This window comes from Zalophus californianus, chromosome 16, assembly GCF_009762305.2.
Source record: "Zalophus californianus isolate mZalCal1 chromosome 16, mZalCal1.pri.v2, whole genome shotgun sequence".
Classification (NCBI taxonomy): Eukaryota; Metazoa; Chordata; class Mammalia; order Carnivora; family Otariidae; genus Zalophus; species Zalophus californianus.
The window spans coordinates 42,900,683-42,914,835 of record NC_045610.1 but is presented as its reverse complement, the minus strand read 5'-3'; the positions used below and the strand labels follow the sequence as shown (position 1 = coordinate 42,914,835).

At 38.9% G+C, this 14,153-nt stretch overlaps 1 protein-coding gene across 7 annotated transcripts in view; it reads left to right on the top strand.

Moving 5' to 3' along the window:
* GPATCH8 (G-patch domain containing 8) overlaps nt 1-14,153 on the top strand; it is a 118,901-nt gene that overhangs the window by 98,063 nt on the left and 6,685 nt on the right. For all 7 annotated transcript variants that reach the window (XM_027625568.2, XM_027625574.2, XM_027625570.2 and 4 more), the window contains one exon: nt 11,244-11,374. In XM_027625568.2, the coding sequence (XP_027481369.1) occupies nt 11,244-11,374 (131 nt within the window). The remainder of the gene's footprint in view (nt 1-11,243; nt 11,375-14,153) is intronic.

Genomic DNA, 14,153 nt, shown 5'->3' with positions numbered 1-14,153 from the left:
AGCCTATAGTAGTGATCAGTGACTGCTCTACAGAATGGAGTCTACTACTAATTTAGTTAACTTTGTCTAAACTGCTACAATTGCTTTTTGACTGTTACAATATCCGGTAATATATATTACCAAGGAACAGAAATTTTAGAGTTTTCCTCATTACTCAAAAATGAAATAGGTTCTTAATTGAAGTATTTTCTGAGAAATTCCTTGGTGACAGAAGGAACGATCATTTTTGGACTTCACATGGCCTTCATTCAAGTTTGAAAAACTTCATTAAATTGTCACTGTTTCCTGGTTGCATTTTGCCTCTCAAGATCTTTTACTGTATTTCATCCTCCGTATGCTTGGTACATGGGGCATTAGGACAATAAGCACATCAAAACCAGTTGGACCTTTGGCAAGCCATTAGAGATTTGAGGAAATTCAGACTGAGTTCCCCTTTTTGGTGCTACTTTGATATTCAGTGCAAGGGAAACAGTAAATTTTTAAAAGGCAATTAAAAATTAAATAAAATTGAGAAATAATTCTAGGGCTAAAATAAAAAAGAAAATGAACTCTTCTAAAAGAAGTGAAACCACAGGGGCACCTGACTAGATCGGTTGGTGGAGCGTACGAGGGGTTGTGAGTTTGAGCCTCACATTGGGTATCGAGCTTACTTTAAAAATAATAATAATTTAAGAAAAAAGAAGTGAAACCACCAAATTAGATACCAGTGAAGATATTCTACACATATCTATATCTCATGTGTTTATGAAATATGTATCCTTAGAAAACCATAAATTATTGTAAAGTTGTGAAATAGATTAGGAAAACCATAAAGTATTTATGAATCCCAAAGCTTCATAAATGTTGACTTAAATAGCATAAGGCACTTCTGAAGAGATTATGCTTAGAGAAGCACAGCAAGTGTGAAAAGGGGAATACATCTAAGAATTTGAGCATATTATAGTTTTATTTCAATAACCTGTAACAGAGAGATGTACCACCGTGTATGTTATTTTTCTTTGGAACTGTTCTGCTTAATATAAGAGAATTGACAGCATTTGGCTAGTCTTCCAGAAACTGAGAATGTTTTTTGCTTTTTCACTTGTTGAATCTTACTTACTACCACTGCTTTCGTTGGGAATAGTCTTACATCCAGCTATCACAATCTAGATAACCTTGGAAAACTCTGTTTCTGTTTAGGGAAACTGCTTTTGTGAGCAGGCAGGGGTAACCCTAAACAGACCCTTTGGGAACTTAGTTTGCTGGTAAACCCCATATTTTCTTCCTAGGAATTTCTGACTCTGTTAATTATCTTGGTACACATTCCAAATATGAATAAAAATGATCCTACCCTATTTATGTTCTGTAGTTTTCAGCCTGTTTTCTGCCCCTGTACGTTTATATTTATCAGAGTGATGCACTGTGGTGGAGATTCTTGCATGAGGGCTGTATGTTCTATTGTAGTCTGAAAAGGTAAAGCAACCTAAGAAACAATAAGTCTGTGAGTGGCAGTCCTGAAAAGAGAGCTCTGAACTGAGATGCTGCTGTTCCATTTGCTATATACCTAAACAGTTCTTAGGAATTACGCTTCTTTAAATTTTACAATGAGGGGTGCCTGGACGTCTCAGTTGGTTGGGCAGCTGCCTTCGGCTCAGGTCATGATCCCAGGGTCCTGGGATCGAGCCCTGCATCAGGCTCCCTGCTCAGCGGAAAGCCCACTTCTCCCTCTCCCTCTGCCTGTCTCTCTGCCTACTTGTTTCTCTATCTCTCTGTCAAATAAATAAAATCTTTAAAAAAAAAATTTTTACAATGAGAGCAAACCTTTGCCTCCAGATATGATCTGGAGGGCTATGTCGTTATATCTATATATATCTGTCTATCTATCTATATAAAATATAGATATATATATCTAATAACATGTATATTTTTTTTAAGATTTATTTATGTATTTGAGAGAACATGCGCACAGGGGTGGGGGTATGGGCAGAGGGAGAACAAGAGAGAGAGAGACCCTTGAGCAGACTCCCCACTGAGAGCAGAGCCTGACACAGAGCTTGATCCCACAACCCTGAGATCATGACCTGAGCCAAAATCAAGAGTCGGACGTCCAACCTACTGAGCCACCCGGGCACCCCATATATAGTAATATTTAAAACTCATTATCCACCAAACCACAGTGGCATACTATTTCACACCTATGAGGATGGCCAAAATTAAAATGTTGTCTCCAACATATGTTGGAGAGGACATGAAAAAACTGGAACACTCCTACATTGCTAGTGGAGTTGTAAAATGGTATAGCCCCTCTGGGAGACAGTTTGGCAGTTCATCAATATCTTAAATATAGTTACCATGTGACCAGTAAATACCCAAGAGAAATGAAAATATATGTCTACACAAAAATGTGTATAAGGGGGGCGCCTTCAGCTCAGGTCAGTATCCCAGGGTCTTGGTATTGAGCCCCGCATCGGGCTCCTTGTTTGGTAGGGAGCCTACTTCTCCCTCTCCTACTCCCCCTGCTTGTGTTCCCTCTCTTCCTGTCTCTCTCTCTCTCAAAAAATAAAAAATCTTCGGGTGCCTGGGTGGCTCAGTCATTAAGCGTCTGCCTTCGGCTCAGGTCATGGTCCCAGCGCCCTTGGATCGAGCCCCACATCGGGCTCCCTGCTCCGCGGGAAGCCTCCTCCTCCCTCTCCCACTCCCCCTGTTTGTGTTCCCTCTCTCACTGTCTCTCTCTCTGTCAAATAAATAAAAATTAAAAAAAATTTTTTTTTAATTAAAAACCTTAAAAAAGAAATGTGTATAAGATTGTTCATAGTATCCCGAAAGTGGAAACAGCCCATATATCATCCTTCAGGTGATGAATGGATAAACAAAATGTGGCACATCTGTACAATAGAATATTACTCAGCAATAAAAAGGAATGACTTGGGTGCCTGGGTGGCTCAGATAGTTAAGTGTCTGCCTTCGGCTTAGGTCATGATCCCAGGGTCCTGGGATCGAGTCTCGCATCGGGCTCCCTGCTCCTTGGGAGCCTGCTTCTCCCTCTGCTTCTCTCTCTCTCTCTCTCTCTCTGTCTGTCATGAATAAATAAATAAAATCTTTAAAAAAAAAAAAGGAATGACTTACTGATAAATACAGCATGCACGAACCTCGAAAATATTATGCTAAGTGAAAAAAGCCAGTCACAGACCCCCCCCATATTGTATGATTTTATTTATATAAAAAGTTTAGAATAAGCATATCTATAGAGAACATATATTAGGTTTCCAGGGACCAGGTAGAAAGGGGTAATGGGGAGTGACTGCTAATGAGCATGGAGCTTCTTTTGGGAGTAATGGAAATGTTCTAAAATTAGTGTTGATGGTTGCACAACTCTGAGAAACCCACTAAATTTTACAATTTAAATGGGTGAATTTTATGCCATGTGAATTGTATCTTTTTTTTTAATTTTTTTATTATATTAATCAGTGAATTGTATCTTAATAAAATTATTTTTAAAACCTCATTATCCAGCTTAAATTTTGGTGGTGATGATGGTGACTATATGTACATATACATATGTGTGTGTGTGAAAAAAACATGTTAAAGCAGGCACACCTGGTTCTGTAAAAATACACCATGTTTTAAGGCTTTTTGCTGAATTCCTGAACATATCAAAGCGAATATTTAACAGTATTGATTTGACATATTAATTTGTTATTTATTCACCAAATGATATTAATAGTCATTGTGTTGCAAAATAATTGGGCATAAATGGTAAGTATTGTCATAAATGACTAATCAGGACTACTCTTAGCCAGCAAAAAAGAATGTATGCCTCTCTATTTCCCTCTCATGTTTTCAGTATCTATAATCAGCATTAATAGTTTTCTCTATTACCAAACATTTGTTTTTCTCTATTAATAACATTTATTGTCATCGCTTACTGATAAACATGTGCTAAAAGAAAGAATTTACATCTGATGTCCACTAACTTGGATTTCCTTAACATTCAACTCCAGTCTTCCTTCCCTGAGTAGTTTAGTACTGAGGCTTTCTATGTTCTTTGCTGGTCTTTTTCTTTCCTTACCACATGGTGATGTTCTGGATGGTCTCATTCAGAAGTATCAAACACTGGAGGGGGTGTAGCTCAGTGGTAGAGCATTTGACTGCAGAAGTATCAAACACTGAGACTTGCATTCAGGTAACCTGTCCAAGTAATAGCTAGCATGATTACTCCACTTTGGGAAGGAAGAAGAGATTAATGTGTCGTGAGAAAGAGGAAGGAAACTAGGGAGAAGAGGTCATGGATTTGGGGTATGCAGGATTGATGATGACATAGCGGAAAGGGAGTGGTTGAGGTTCTGAAAAAGCCGAATTGGGCTCAGTGGGTGTAGTGTGCGATCTTGATCTCAGGATTGTGAGTTTGAGCACCATGTTGGGTGTAGAGATTACGTTGAAAAAAAAAAAAAAAGGCTGATTATACTTAGAAAAAGAGATTGAGGTGCAAACAGTTTCTTTGCTGTTTCCTGTCATAACCAACAAATAATACATAAAGTATTTGTATTCCCTTTCCCAACAACTCATTTTAAAATTGAAACCAGTTTGATAAATGTTTATTGAGCATTTCTTTTGTGCCATAGACAATAGCATGTACATTGCAGGGTTAGTACAAAGGAAGACTAAGCTTTGATCCCTGTTCTGGGAGAGTGGGGTTGTTTGGTGAGAGGAAGAAACCATGGATAATCTTTTAACCCTAAAGAGACAAAATCAGATTTTCTCTTTAGAGGTGAGTAAATATTAGAACATGGGATTTGTAGTGGCAATAGGAAATACTCTCTATTTTCTGATGTCTGAAATTCCCTTCATCTGGAAATAATAGCCTATTTTTTTTAATTGTGATAATAGGTTTAAAATACTTGAGAAGGGGGCGCCTGGGTGGCTCAGTGGTTAAGCGTCTGCCTTCGGCTCAGGTCATAATCCCAGGGTCCTGGGATCGAGCCCCGCATCAGGCTCCCTGCTCAGCGGGAAGCCTGCTTCTCCCTCTCCCACTCCCCCTGCTTGTGTTCCTGCTTTCGTTATCTCTCTCTGTCAAATAAATAAAATCTTTTTAAAAAAATAAAATATTTGAGAAAGATAATAGATGTATTCCTAGATTATACTCAATCAAATATAAAAAAAAACTTACAGCATCAGTTTTTGTTACAAAAGAATAAAAAAAGATGCAAAAAATATTTTATTAATTCAGACCCATATTTTGTTGTTAGGGAAAATTATGTGCAGATGTATCTTTGTCTCATTCATTCCCAGGTCAGACACAGTGCCACTCCATGCTATTCATACTCCACATTGTTGATAATGTGGGCAAATTTATCACCCACATTAAAAACCTGGTAAGATTTACCAGATTCTCATTTCTCTGGTTTAATTTTTTCAGAGTTGGACATGGACCAAGAGTTTGTGCCTGGAGTAGACATTTTGCTGCCCACACAGTGCTGTGTAGGCTGTGTTTTAAGAACTGGAATGTCATTTACATTGAAGTGGTCTTTAGTCCGAAGAGCCATAGTTATGTAGTTGGGTATTTCAAGTGCTGGATTTTTGTTAAGGTCTGTCTCCCCCTGTATTGGTCTTTTGGGAAATTTAATGGAAACCCCAGCTGCCATGTGATTGAGAATCAGTGAGAAATGGCCATTTTGTTTTGTGCTATAAATGTATACTTTTTTGGAAACATGCTATTGGTTTCTCAGACCAGGATCTTCAAACCCTTTCATTTTGAATGGTGTTCAGTCTCCCTTTTCCTTGAATGAAATACTGTCCAGCTAAAAATGTGTTACATGGCTTAAATATTTATTAATAAGCATTAATAGTTCAGTGAAGCAAAGTTATTAACAACACTTCAGAAAGCATACTTTATAATTTTTGGAGATAAGGTCATAGTTACTTTGGAGTTACCTTAAATGATTAATTATATCCACTCAGATCAGTCTGTGTCCCAGTTTGGATTCTAACTTGAATTTTTATGTATGAAATGAAATTTGCTCAGCCTTTCAAAACTTTTTGGGTTAATGACACATCGATAATATTTGGTCTCCTTACATGAGCCATATCTCTGACAGGCAGGTATTCTGTATTCTCCTCTGTTCTCACCTTGAAGAAGTTATCTGAAGTTGTGTTCCTCTTTAGAATTTAAGAGGAAAGTAAAAGTGTAGGACACAGAGAATTTCATATGAACATTCAGTTGCAAATGAGCAACTGAATTTTATTTTGGAATAAAATAGCCAACTTTGGAAAACCTGATTCTGAATTAGGGACTTTTACCTTTACAAAAATTACTTTTGATATAGGAATTGAGAACTTTCTGATTCATATCTTTTTTTCTTTCCCTCTTTGGCCTAATTCTTTTTTTATTTATTTTTTAACGTAATCTCTAGGGGTGCCTGGGTGACTCAGTCAGCTAGGCAATCTCACTCTTCATTTTGGCTCAGGTCTTGATCTCAGGGTTGTGAAATCGAGCCCCATGTCAGGCTCCACGCACAGCATACTAGCCTGCTTAAGATTCTCTCTCCCTCTCCCCCTCTTTTATTTCTCTCTCTAATAAAAATAGTAATAAAGTAATCTCTGCACCCACCATGGGGCTCGAACTCATGACCACAAGATCAAGAGGGGCATGCTCTACCGACTGAATCAGCTAGGCGCCCCTGGCCTAATTTTGTCCAGAAGTAAGGGGCTTAATTAACATTTTAGGCTTTTTAATTCTCTAAAGAATGAGACTTGTTGGGGCACCTGGGTGGCTCAATTGTTAGGCATCTGCCTTCAGCTCAGGTCATGATCCTGGGGTCCTGGGATCAAGCCCCACATCAGGTTCCCTGCTCAGCGGGAAGCCTCCTTCTCCCTCTCCCACTCCCCCTGCTTGTGTTCCTGCTCTCGCTCGCTCTCTCTGTCAAATAAATAAAAATCTTAAAAAAAAAAAAAAAAAAAAATGAGACTTCTTGGGGCGCCTGAGTGGCTCAGTCATTTAAGCATCTGCCTTCAGCTCAGGTCATGATCCTGGAGTGCTGGGATCAAGCCCCGCGTCGGGCTCCCTGCTCAGTGGAGAGCCTGCTTCTCCCTCTGCCTGCCGTTTCCCCTGCTCATGCTCTCTCTCTCTCTCTCTCTCACTCTATCTCAAATAAATAAATAAAATATTTTTTAAAAAAAGAAGAATGAGACTTATTTACTGGTTGAGAGTAATAGCTACGAAGACCATGTATATTATATTAACTTGACAATATCCCTAGTAGAGTTATGAAAATATTTCATATCATTTGGTTAAGCGTTCGACTCTTGATTTCAGCTCAGGTTATGAAATCAGGGTTTTGAGATCAAGCCCTGCCTCAGGCTCTGCAATGGGTGTGGTGCCTAGTTAAGATTCTCTCTCCCTCTCTAAAAAAAAAGAAAATATTTCATATCAAATTTTCTACAAATGGTAAAAAAAGTTATTTGGGGGAAAATCAAGGATCCAGTGTTTAAGCCAAATTATTCACCAGGCATTTACCACTTTCTGTAGACTTACTACTGTTCCATGCACGTTAGGGTTGATTACAAATGTCAGCTATCTGAGCCTCATGTTGAGTGTAGAGATTACTTAAAAAATTTAAATTTAGGGGCGCCTGGGTGGCTCAGTCATTAAGCGTCTGCCTTTGGCTCAGGTCATGATCCCAGGGTCCTGGGATCCAGCCCCGCATCGGGCTCCCTGCTTGGCAGGAAGCCTGCTGCTTCCTCCCACTCCCCCTGTTTGTGTTCCCTCTCTCGCTGTGTCTCTCTGTCAAAGAAATAAAATCTTTAAAAAAAAAATTTAAATTTAGGGCACCTTGTGGCTCAGATGGTTAAGCGTCTGCCTTTGGCTCAGGTCATGATCCCAGGGTTCTGGGATCAAGCCCCACATCGGGCTCCTGGCTCAGCGAGGAGCCTGCTTCTCCCTCTCCCTCTGCCTCTCTCCCTGCTCATGCTTTCTCTCTCTCTCTCTCTCTCTGTATCTCTGTGTCTCAAATGAATAAATAAAATCTTTTTCAAAAATTTTAAAAAGTGGGGGCTCTGGGGCTTCTCTCACTCCCCCTGCTGCTTGTGTTCCCTCTCTCGCTCTCTGCCAAAAAATAAAATCTTTAAAAAAAAAAAAGTGGGGGCTCAGCTCTGTTGGTAGAGCATGGGACTCTTGATCTCGGGGTTCTGAGTTCAAGCCCCACATAGGATGTAGAGATTACTTTAAAAATAAATAAAAATAAAATTTAAAGAGATCAGCTATAGTCTGTGCCCCAAATAAAAAGGGAAAGACAATATTGAACAGTTTTGACATACAAATGCTTTATATTTATTTTGACACTTAAACTCATAAATCTATTGCCAGAATGGCTCTTTTTTTCTAATGGGGGAACTGGAGCTTAGAGATGAAATCACTTGGCTGGCGATTAATGAATTTGAACACAAGTCTTTCTGACTCTGAAACTACACACAGACTGCCTTTCTGAAGAGCAGGAATAAGTATAGTCGGTGCAAAGTTTGGTGGTTGCTAGATGAGTGCTTGACAAAGTGCTAGGACAGTTCAGAAAGAAGAAACGTTTATGAGGTTTGAGTAGAGACTTTGTGAGGGGAATTTAGTTTGACCTTGGGTAGGAAGGAAAGCCTTGGAATTAGGAATCCATTTTTATCATCAAAATGCCCTCATCTGAGAGAAAGACCTCAAACATACATTCTGAGTTTGGGAGAGTTGCCAAGCCCCATCTCTAAGGTTTGGGTTAGAATTCTGGGGTTCCCAGTTTTACATTGAGACCCCAGACTTTAAAGTGTGTAAAGGTGGGGCGCCTGGCTGGTAGAGCATGTGACTCGATCTCGGGGTTGTGAATTTGAATCCCATGTTGGGTGTTTAGATTACTTAAAAATAGAATATTTTAAAAAATAATAAAAAAATAAAGTTTGTGAAGGTGATTTAAGAATGTTTGCTACACCCCATATAGGTGTATCGCTTTGCCTAGAATGGGGCTGCAACTCGGATTTGTTTTACTGATATCATCCCATTTTCTTCCCTATCTCCAGTTATGTTGTGGTAGGAATTTGAGATAGGGCATCTTCAGGGTGATGTGGACATAGGTTTATTCCTTCAACTTCAAGGTTGCACCAAGTGGTTGCTGAATGATTGGAAAGTCGAACCTGTGTCTGACTTAGCCTGGAAACTCCAGGCTTTGATAAAATGCTCATTCTTTTAAACAGCGTCCTTTCAGGGTAACCCTTTCGGGTCCTCTCCCTCAAGAGCTTTGTACTATGACTTTTCTGTTGCTCAATAAACCTTGCTTTGCTACCCTCCAAAAATAATAATAATAATAATAATAAACAGTGTCCTTTAGTTTGTGAAATAACTCCTAAAAGTAATGAAATATTTGTAAGAAGGAAGGAAATAATGAGCCTCAGGGAGATTTTGCAGGCCTATGGGGTGGCTAGAGAGAAGATGGCAGATATGAGAAAAACATGTTCTATTTAAATTTTGGCCAGAAAACTTGGTAAATGTTTGGCATAGAAAAAAACTAGGTTTGTAGCCTGAAATAATCATCTAATAGTCTTGACAGGCTCTTTCTGCCTCATTCTCCTTGAAAGGAGGAAATTGGAATTTGTATTTATTCAAAATAGTTGATTCAACATCTTGAAGTGGTTTTTAAAAAGTCCAAAATTGTGGATAGCTGGCTTTAGTAAAATATTTTGCCGACTGTTGGTTACTTGAACATTCCTAAAATAAGGTAAATGAAAATAAGATAGACTGTTTTTAGGTAGCAGTGGTCTTTCCTTAAGTTCTGTTAACTATCTTTCCTGAATGCAGATAGGTCTATTTATCTAGGAGAGATTATTACTGTGTCAGTCTATGTGTATGTACACATATATGTGTTGTACAGGTGCTTCCCTTTCAGAGTTGATGGCTTTGTCCCTGATTGTTCAGTATAATAGTTTGCAGATTCACTAAGAGAGCCTGTGTAGTAATGCTTGCTTTATTTTTTTTTTCTCTTCCACTCTTGTTTTATTTTTACTTTTTTTTTTCTTTGTGATGTGACATTTTCAGCTGATGTATTGAAAGCAAATCCTTCTAATTTGGGAGCCCAGATCACAAGAGTGAGTTTTTCTACTAGTGTCTTTAGCTGTATATCTTTTTTTGTGTGTGTCTTTTCACCCTTTTCCCCCCTCCCAATTCAAAAGTATTCAAAACACATTTCATAAATGTTAGATAAGAAAATTCCTCTGTCTGTTGAACATCATGCCTTTCCACAAAGCAATGTCCACTTTATATTGGGTCAAATTCCTTTTCCTAATGCTATTATAAAAGCGTAGGCTAATGTATGTGTTTTGTTTTGGTTTGTTTTCTATATCATCTAGTGTGTTGGAAATAATTTTAGTTCTGTCTTCATTGCAGATATGTCTGGACTTTGTCACCAGTGTGTCATAGCACTGTTCTTTTTTGGTTGTTGTTTTGTTTTGTTTTAAGGAAAATTATATAGTAGTTTCTGAGAATGAAAAACCCATTCTTTTATCAGGATTTTAAGTAATAAATTCTTTGACTTCACCTCTGTTCTCCCTTCTCATCCCCTGGATGTTCCTCTCAGGGCCATGAAGGAATGAAAGAGCTATACATATTACTCTCTCATTTCAGCAGACTGACCAGCTGCAAGTGGTCGGACTGGTGAGCTCTGAACATGCGAGCATTGGAAGATGGCTTGTTTGATAGTCACAGGAAAACTGTTCACGCTGAAAAGAAATCATAACACCTTTTTATGGTGAAATAAAAGTTTCCTATTTGTTATTTTGATTCAAATAACCTCCCATGTAAGCTGTACATTGCTTTTTAAGATCTTACACCTGGGTAATTTTTTGTACTAGCCTAACCCCTTTCTGTTCTCTTTGGCTTGTGTTATTACAGTTTATCTCATGTTCTGTTTGTCTAGTTTTGCATCCCGGAGGAGCAGGTGATTAAATAGTCCCTTTTCTTTCCTCCTAGTGTTCTAAGATTTGCTTGTTGCCTCTGAAATCATTTAATTTTGCCCCATAAAGCAAATGGTACGCTGTCCTAATTAGAAATGCAAGTACTCCAAGTGTTTTATCCAAAGTAATCAGCCATTGTGTTTTCAGTTACTGTAAGACTATAACAGTGTGTTCTATGCTAGCAGTGTAACCACTGATTGAAGTGTAAATATTCTAAAGGCCTTGTTTTCAGGACCCCCAAGTTATTCCAAATCACCCACCCTCTATTCCCTTTTTTTTTGTTACCCTAGAGATTGAAAGATCTTAAGCAGAGAGAGTTTGCTCGAAATGTCTCTTCAAGATCCCGCAAAGATGAGAAGAAACAGGAAAAAGCCCTTCGGCGGCTCCATGAATTGGCAGAGCAAAGGAAACAAGCTGAATGGTGAGGATATTTTCTCTCAGACGGTTCTACAGATAGTTTTAATCCTTAAATTTAAGAATTATAATCCTTATTAGGAAATCTTTCAAACTGAAAGCCTATCTGTTATTACAGTATAATATACTGATTTTATGAATATGCACTTCTGAGTTCATATCCCATCTGTGTGACTTTAGCTATATCTAAGTTCTATGCCTCGGTGTCCTTATCTAAGATGGGAGATGATAATAACAATTTACTTCTTGCAGTTGTTTTGAGGAGTGATTATCTTTACATCAGAAGTGCCTTAGGGGCTCCTGGGTGGCTCAGTTGTTAAGCGTCTACCTTCGGCTCAGGTCATGATCCCGGGGTCCCTAGGATCGAGCCCCACATCAGGCTCCATGCTCTGCGGGAAGCCTGCTTCTCCCTCTCCCACTCCCCCTGCTTGTGTTCCCTCTCTCGCTGTATCTCTCTGTCAAATAAATAAATCTTAAAAAAAAAATAAAAAGTGTCTTATAAAAGAGTGCCATAGAAGATGCTCAGTAAATCAATAAATTATACAAATATTATTGTTCCCATTCTCCAACCTGTGTTTTATAGAAAAGCACATATATTACAGTGTTCTATTTTATAACTAAACAGTACTGGGGCAGAAACTCAAGTGTTATAACTGCCTTTTAAGTACTATACAATCCGTACTAATCACTGAAAACTAGGGAATTCTATCCATTTATTTCTCTGCAGGTTCCTGCGTTCTTGAGTGTTCTTTTTAATCTTCCTTCATGATTCTTGATGATTATCAATTTGGGGGCTGGTATTTAGCCTTAGGTGGAATTTACCCCACCTAGGGCTGAATTTCTAAGCAAGTCCCCTAGACTTTGGGGACCCAGTCTTTGAGCATCTGAGGATTCATGAGGTATGTGCCTCGATCAGAAAGACTTAGGCCCCCATGTTTGTTTGTTTGTTTTTTTTTTTTAATTTTTTATTGTTATGTTAATCACCATATATTACATCATTAGTTTTTGCCCCATGTTTGTTTTTAATGGCTGGCCAGGACCAAAGGAAGGAACTGGTTATAGTGGAAAGAGAAACTATGATTGTGGCTTTCAAAAGTTCACAGCCAAGTTGGGGCCACAGTTTCCAAGTTCCTGGACTTACTAAGTTCATTTTTGTCTCAGGATCCTTTTTTTTTACTTATTTACTTCTCTAGCATTTTGGAGGAAGAAGGAAGGGAGAGAACACATAGTATGAGTTTTGAAACAGAAGTAACCAGTGAGCTCTAATGTTGAGTTAAGCTGCCTGTAAACTGGTTCTGATTCCTTCTTTGGCAGCTTTTTATATCATAACACATTCCTCTTGGGCATTTTGCAAGGGTACCTCTTCTAAAAGTAGATACCAGGTCACCTTTTTTGAAGATTTTTATTTATTTATTGAGAGAATGATAGCATGAGAGGGAGGAGGGTCAGAGGGAGAAGCAGACTCCCTGCTGAGCAGGGAGCCCGATGCAGGGTTTGATCCCAGGATCATGACCTGAGCTGAAGGCAGTTCGCTTAACCAACTTAGCCACCCAGGCGCCCCTGGGACCTATTTTAATACATGTTTTTCTTCAGAGGTGACTTGTAGTTCTCAGTTTTATAAGTAAGCAGTTAAAAGATGACCAAGTAATCTCTTGGGAGAAGAAAAGGTTTGTTTTTTTTTTTTTTAAAGATTTTATTTATTTATTTGAGAGAGAGAGAATGAGAGAGAGCACGAGAGGGAAGAGGGTCAGAGGGAGGAGCAGACTCCCTGCCGAGCAGGGAGCCCGATGTGGGACTCGATCCCAGGACTCCGGGATCATGACCCGAGCCGAAGGCAGTCGCTCAACCAACTGAGCCACCCAGGCGCCCCGAGAAGAAAAGGTTTTGACCCATCATCAGGTATTTCATTGTCCCAGAATTAATGCATGACCCCATAGTAAGTGTTACTAAAGCAATTAATGTGGCAAAGACTAAGCAAAAGAACAAAATAAGATCTGTTTTTCTTCAATTTGAGGGTCTATTTGCCGTGGGGTAGGTTTTGTGACACAGTGTAAGTGTCTCTTGCTGTCTAAATCTTTTGGGTTCCTATCTTCCATTAGCAAGAGTCTAGATAGCAAGGGATACCACATTATCCAAATATATTTAGTCTCTGAGTTTAGGACAGCTAGTAGCTAGGGATCAGATAAAAAGGTTTCATCCAAACAGATACCTAATTCTCCTCACTTCTTGAATTTGGCTTGAAAAATATGTCAAGTGGATAGTCCACACACTGAAAAAATTGCAGACATGAAATGAGTTTAAAACACTGGCTTTGAGGCTCCTCCATGCTCCTGTTTTCAAGCTGGGAAAGCTTTTGAAGCATGATCATTATACAGAAGGCCCAGAAATTACCACAAAACCAAAGCAAATGCTTTGATGTGGTGCCCAAGAAATAGGCACAGACTCTTAGTTTTTGAAATAGACATACTAACCACAGACTACATGGAGTAGCACAGTGGAGGTTTCTGACTATGTTAAACTCAGAAAATAATCCACTTTTTTTTTTAAAGATTTTATTTATTTATTTGACAGAGTGAGAGAGGGAACACAAGCAGGGGGAGTGGGAGAAGGAGAAGCAGGCTCTCTGCTAAGCAGGGAGCCTGATGTGGGGCTTGATCCCAGGACCCTGGGATCATGACCTGAGCCGAAGACAGACGCTTAATGACTTAGCCACCCAGTGCCCCGAAAATATCCACATTTTAAAAAATAAAATTTAAAATGAGGGAATTAGAGGGTTGTGTTTTTTT